The sequence below is a fragment of the Cebus imitator genome, unplaced genomic scaffold (assembly GCF_001604975.1).
Source record: "Cebus imitator isolate Cc_AM_T3 unplaced genomic scaffold, Cebus_imitator-1.0 Scaffold26, whole genome shotgun sequence".
NCBI classification, from domain to species: Eukaryota; Metazoa; Chordata; class Mammalia; order Primates; family Cebidae; genus Cebus; species Cebus imitator.
In genome coordinates, this window is record NW_016107341.1 from 9501423 (window position 1) to 9508085 (window position 6663).

General features: G+C 36.1%; 1 protein-coding gene across 6 annotated transcripts in view; it reads right to left on the bottom strand.

The window, feature by feature from the left end:
• Window positions 1–711: 711 nt before the first annotated feature.
• The window catches only part of PTPN12 (protein tyrosine phosphatase non-receptor type 12), a 106453-nt gene continuing 100501 nt past the window's right edge, over window positions 712–6663 (bottom strand). For 2 of the 6 annotated variants that reach the window (XM_017523141.2, XM_017523138.2), the window contains 4 exons: window positions 5860–5927; window positions 4407–4437; window positions 2041–2148; window positions 712–1558 (listed from right to left, as the gene is read on the bottom strand). In XM_017523141.2, the coding sequence (XP_017378630.1) occupies window positions 1497–1558; window positions 2041–2148; window positions 4407–4437; window positions 5860–5927 (269 nt within the window). In that variant the 3' untranslated portion in view covers window positions 712–1496. The remainder of the gene's footprint in view (window positions 1559–2040; window positions 2149–4406; window positions 4438–5859; window positions 5928–6663) is intronic. The other 4 variants (XM_017523144.2, XM_017523142.2, XM_017523139.2 and 1 more) reach the window with 3 other exon arrangements.

Sequence of the window (6663 nt, forward strand, 5' to 3'; positions counted from 1 at the left end):
AAAATACAGATATCCAACAATTCCAATCCATGGTTGTCAAAATTCAGATTTATTATTCACAAATGTAACCTGTGCTCCAGTCATGGGATGAGAAGAAACCAGTTCCTGTTCCCAACTTCCCGTTTGGTTTTCTTAGTGCTGGAAATACAGTCGTGAGCCACCCCACCTGGCCCCCTCTGTTTGGTTTTCTACTAGGACTCTGGTAGGCTAATAATAAAGATGAAGAATGCCTAGGGGCTGACTCAAGGATAAGTATTTAGAATCGGCAGAACCAGGTTTTTTGCAGAAGGTACTTGATATTCCTTAATTAAGAGATTAGGCCTGGCATGGTGGCTCACGCCTATAATTCCAGCACTTTGGGAGGCCAAGGTGGGTGGATCACCTGATTTCAGGAGTTTGAGACCAGTCGGACCAACATAATGAAACCCTGTATCTACTAAAAATACAAAAATTAGCCAGGTATGGTGGTGAGCACCGGTAATCCCAGCTACTTGGGAGGCTGAGGCAGGAGAATCACTTGAACCCAGGAAGTAGAAGTTGCAGTGAGTGATTGCACTCAAGCGGATGACAGACCAAGGCTCTGTCTAAAAATAAAAAAGAGATTAAAACCCTTTCACACTCATTTCACACCAAGATTGAGCCAGCAAGAAGGCAGATAGTTAAGTCCAATTTCCTAGGAATGAGAAATGAAAAGCCAAAGCAACAAGTAGGCACTGTAAAATGGTTTGTTTTTTTAATGGCAGGTCAAATATCCTGAAACATACATGTATTTTGATAGTCTTCTTATCCCAGTTGAGTTCAAATATTGAAGAAACACACACAAGCTAAGAGAATTCAATATTGTTCCAAGGCACTTACTGAATCTCTGACTAGATGAAAACAAGAACAATGAGGATGAACGATTAGACTGTATATAATATAAAAATAACTTTTTGCTTACAATTTACAAAATGTATTATTATTACAATCTTTGATCTCTGATAACCTGCAAGGCTGGCTGCATGAATCCAGCAATTTTAAAATTCAGAAACTATTTTCTAAAACTCCAGGGCAAATAATTTACAAATAAAGTACACAAAGATTTAGACCATGCAGAAATTTCTTACATCTTCTGTTAATAATATTTTATGATTGCAACTTTATCAAATTATATACCTACTTGCCCTGTACATATACAAAATAATGCATACATGATAAAACAGAAAAAGAATAGTCCTTAAACTCAATATATCATAAAAGTATTACTATATTAACATGTCTACAAGCAGCGTGTAACAGGATTAAGAGACATTAAGGCAATAATACTTGAAGTTTCAAAATAAACCATATGTAATACTTTTTCCTATAAGGCAGGTAGATGGTCCCAGCAAAAAATATTAAGGTAACGATCTACACTGCTGTTAGTCCCACATATTAAAGATGGAATACGATAAATCTGGCTTTCAGTGGCACTTAAATTTTCCAGTATAATTTAAAGTGTCTTTTAGCTCCCTGAATCATGTCCATTCTGAAGGTGGATCTCTTGGTCCTTTGGGTTTTCCACAGCGATTACCAAAACCTATAGTGAAAACACCACAATAACTAGTCAGTGTTCAAATTTACTTTTAAACTACTAAAAACCATGTCCACAGACATTCTCATTTTCTGGAAAATATAAATTTCCACAAGGGAATTTAGAATTTAAACCAAACAAAACTTTGTAAATGCGAAACAATTGTAAATTTATTTGGGGTAACTAAAAATAATTGCTTTTTTAAACATCTTACGCTAAAAAAAAAAAACCAATTTTATCACGATGTAAGAAAAACATCTAAGATAATCTAGTCTTTCCAATACAAAAGATTTGTTATGTACCGCAGTTTTTTATATTGGTTTTTAATCTCAATGTGAAATAAAATTAAGTATTTCATTTATTTCATGATTAGTCCAAGCAACTTTGGAAAATCATACATTTTATTCTTGGCAAGTGTCATTTCACAATGGCAAATGAGCTTTTCTCATTCTTGCCAGTGTTAACTACTTAAAGTTTAAACAAGTTACCAATATCTGTGGAATCTGTCGGACTTTCCAATATTTGTTCTCTCTTGTCACTGAAAGTAGGTGGACGTTCTATACCCATCTCTGAGTGAATACCCCCCACTGGATGATCTAAAATGCAACACAAAGACTTTGTTGATCACTACCCTTTGTAGCATCATATAGAGAACGTCTTAATTTTTTAAATGTTGAGAATGCATGAAAAGAGAAAATTTTATCTACTTGGCACTATCATTTTATAGATCAAGATCAATATAAATACAAGTGTAGTAAGCACAGGAAGTCATGTTAGGTATTATTGTGGTCATATAGAAATCTGCAGTGAGTACTTCTGCAATGTGAAGATTCTCATCATTCTTATTTCATAAATCTAGGTCTTGACATATTATATTCCTTAAGGTAGCTATACTATATGCGTATGTTCTAAGGGAATAATTGCAACGGAAATGCCTTTGTATAGAAATCAACAACGTCAGGGTTAACTAATGAACTATTTCTACCCCAAAATAATTACTTTTAAAGTTTTATGTTGTTTACATTGCAGTTTATTCTTTAATTACCAATGTTTAAGACTAGTAACAAAAGAAATTAACTGCTATAATTCATTCATTCTTTCACAATCTTGATCACATACCCCATACTTCAGTAAGGAACCTTACTGGAAACTTGGAGTACAAGTAAAATAATAGATGATCCCCATCCTCAAGATGCTTACAGTCTAGAATGGAGCCCACAAACTTCTTAAAGAAAATAAAGCTAGAGAACAACAAACTAGAAAATAAGTAGTTTAGGCCTTGCAAGCCACATAAGATCACTGTCATATTCTTCTTTGCTTTTCTTAGTTTCATTGTTTTTCTTTTTTTATTTTTTTTTTAGAGTCAGGGTTTCACCATGCTGGTCAGGCTGGTCTCGAATTCCTGGCCTTGTCATCCACCCACTTCAGCCTCCCAAAGTGTTAGGATTACAGGAGTGAGCCACCACGCCCAGCTCATTGTTTTTCTTTTTAAACAACTCATTAAAAACATAAAAGCCATTTGTTTAGCTCAAGGTTATAACAAACATTAGGCCTGTAGGCTATACAATGCCAAACCCTGGTCTAAGAGGAGACACAGAGAGATACATTAATTATCATATTATCTAAGTTTTTAAATAAAAGTATGCATAATGTGCAACAGAGACAAAGAGGAGAGGTAGCTATATGAGACTAGTGGTGGTGAGATACTCAGGGCCATGTTCTAGGAGGAAATGATGATCCTGGTCTAAAGGCCTATAATTTCTCAGTGAAGTAAAGGTCATCTAAGAGTGAGATGGATTCCAATTCAGGCTGTCTTGGCTCTAAAGCTTCTGCTATTTTCTTGTTTTGAGGCAGAGGCTTGCTCTGTTGCCCAGGCTGGAGTGCAGTGGCACAATCTTGGCTCACTGCAGCCTCCGCCTCCCAGGTTCAAGTGATTCTCCTGCCTCAGCCTCTGGAGCAGCTGGGATTACAGGTGTACACCACCACGGCTGGCTAATTTTTGTATTTTTAGTAAAGATGGGATTTCACCATGTTGGCCAGGCTGGTCTCAACCTCCTGACCTCAAGTGATCCATCTGTCTTGGCCTCCCAAAGTGCTAGGATTATAGGTGCAGGCCACTACATCTGGCCCTGCTATTTTCATTATAAAAAATATAGAAAGTAATAGCAATTATAAGATGGAACAGACTCACTAGGCCAATATTCAGAGTATAATATTGAGAGAGAAGAACTGCAGCAAAATGGAGGGTAGGGGCAGACACAACAGGTGAACTGAAAACACTGTATAGGCTGGGATGTTTGATGAGTTACTTACATGGTCACTGACTTTAATAATAACTTGATGTATTTTAGTATGATATGACAGTAAAAGGAATATGGCAGAAAAAAATTAAAACTGGGCATTATAACATTGGTTTGGGCTATATAATTTTACTAGTCCTCACAAATAAATGTAAAAGTACTAAAAGGATGATTCCTAAAACAATAGATTTCTATAGTGCCAATTCCATCATGTAGGTAAACTTTGGGCTTTTATTTAAGTCAGGATCTAGCTTCTAGGTGTTTTTAAAAACAAACAACAAAAAACAGGAAAATATTTTTTTAAAAATCTCTTTCCCATTAGCCTGCAACTATTGATAATAAATTCTCCCATGATTTTCCAGATCGATAATACTATCTGGTGGTAGAAATTAATTTGGAAGAATTATAGTACAATATTAAGCTTCTAGAAGAATTGTCTTGGACATTTTCACATATAGAAATAACTAAATACCATGAACTATGAGGCATGTTATTTTGTAGAAATTAACCTATAAAATCTATAGTAAAAAGGAAAAAAAATTCTAACAACTTACCACATTTCTCATTTTCAGGGGTTATCAAGCCCTATGAGGAAGACATTTAATACCTATTACAATACATTCGTTTTACATAAAAATAATAAAAAGCTGGATCTGTTATGGGTATATATCCCAGTAAATCAAGGCCTATCATTTTCAGCATCAGAGGAAAAGCAAACAATTTTAAAATTTTAAAATGCTATGCTGTTTCTACTTGGAGTAAATGTTTCTCAATGAGCACTGAAAAAGCATGAGCTACTACATGAACACATAGCTATATTTTGCCAGCCACTATTACTGATTACATCATTATTGTATTTTATGTGTCAATTAAACTACATCACATCTTAAAATCTAATATGGCCGAGGCGGGTGGATCACAAGGTCAAGAGATCGAGACCATCCTGGTCAACATGGTGAAACCCCGTCTCCACTAAAAATACAAAAATTAGCTGGGCATGGTGGCACGTGCCTGTAATCCCAGCTACTCAGGAGGCTGAGGCAGGAGAATTGCCTGAACCCAGGAGGCAGTGGTTGCGGTGAGCCGAGATCAACCAATTGCAAACAAAAAAGGGAAACAAAAAAAAAACTCCATCTAAAAAAAAAAAAAAAAAGTCTAATACGATTTGATTTCATGTAGCCCAATTTCAGAGATACTAAAATATGGGAGAAAATATTAAAAGTACTAATGTTAATAAAAAATGATGATCTCCCATGGACAAATTTGTTGTTGTTGAGACAGGGTCTCATTCTGTCACTCAGCCTGGAGTGCAGTAGTGTGATCATGGCTCACTGCAGCCTCGACCTCTGGGGCCCAAGCAATCCTCCCACCTCTGCCTCCCAAGAAGCTGGGACCACAGACATGCGCCACCATGCCTGGCTAATTTTAAAAATTTTTATAGAGATAAGGTCTCCCTATATTGCCCAGGATGGTCTTGAACTCCTGGACTCAAGTGATCCTTCCATTTGGCCTCTCAAAGTGCTGCGATTACAGGTGTGAGCCACCCTGCCAGGCCCTCGAAACATTTAATTGCCAAAACGTTTCTCAAATGTCAAAGAAATGCCAGGTGGCCAGAAAAAACACAAAAGAAATGACTAGGTGCCTAGTGTTATAATGGGAAGCATGTAGAAATGTAAGAAGGTATTAGGAACCTGAAAACAGTAACTCTTGTTTCATTAATAATTTCAAAATTATTTGAAACATGACATAATTTACAAATTTCAAAAACAGCTTGAGAAAACAATACTTTAAAGTGATGGATGTGTGTAGATCATGTTACCCTTTAAAAAAATTTCAGATCCTACCTTATATATGGGTTTTTCATCTGAAATCTTAACCTAAGAAATGCTGGCCAAAAATTATAAACTATATTTAATAATCTTAAGATTACAGCTATTTCAACAAGTGCAAGACAAGGAAAGAGTAAAAATGTTAAGCTATAACTGTTCCAATTCCAAAAGGACTCACTTCAGGCTTTTTTTGTTCAGCTCGTTCCTGACTTTGAAGTTCACTCCATTCAGATCTTACAGGTGTATCTGAGAAAAATGAAATCTTATCATTATTAACATCTTTAATTTTTGAAATTTCTTTGAACTAAAGTAATATAAAAAATAGATCCTAAAGATTTTAGAAACTATCACTTCCACAAAAATTTTGTAGTTTCTGGGTAAGCATTTCTGAAGTTTCTTTAAAAAAAATTGTAATTTCTGTTAATTCAAGAAAATTCCTTTATGTTTCCTTCCTTCAAGACCTAACTAAATTCAGTCATCAGAGTTTATTATAATCTATAGATAATGTGACAGACTTAGACAAATGAGGTAAACTGCTTTATGGTTTCCAACATTCTTTATAGTTGTTGTTGAGACAGGGTCTCACTCTGTTGACCAGGTGCCATCTCGGCTCACTGTAACTTCAACCTTCAGGCAATTTTCCCATCTCAGCCTCTTGAGTAGCTGGGGCTATAGGTGCACACCACCTCGCTTGGCTGGTTTTTGATTTTGTACAGACAGGGTTTGCAACGTTGCCCACGCTGGTCTTTAACTCCTAGGGCAATGTGGAACAAAGATCCACCTGCCTTAACCTCCCAAAGTGCTGGGACCACAGGCATAAGCCACTGTGCCTGGCTCTTCAACATTTATCTTAAAATCAGTCGAAATTCACTTCGTGAGGCCAAGTCAGGTGGATTACTTAAAGTCAGGAGTTAAAGACCAGCCTGGCCAACATGGTAAAGCCCTGTCTCTACCAAAAAATACAAAAAAAATTAGCCAGGAG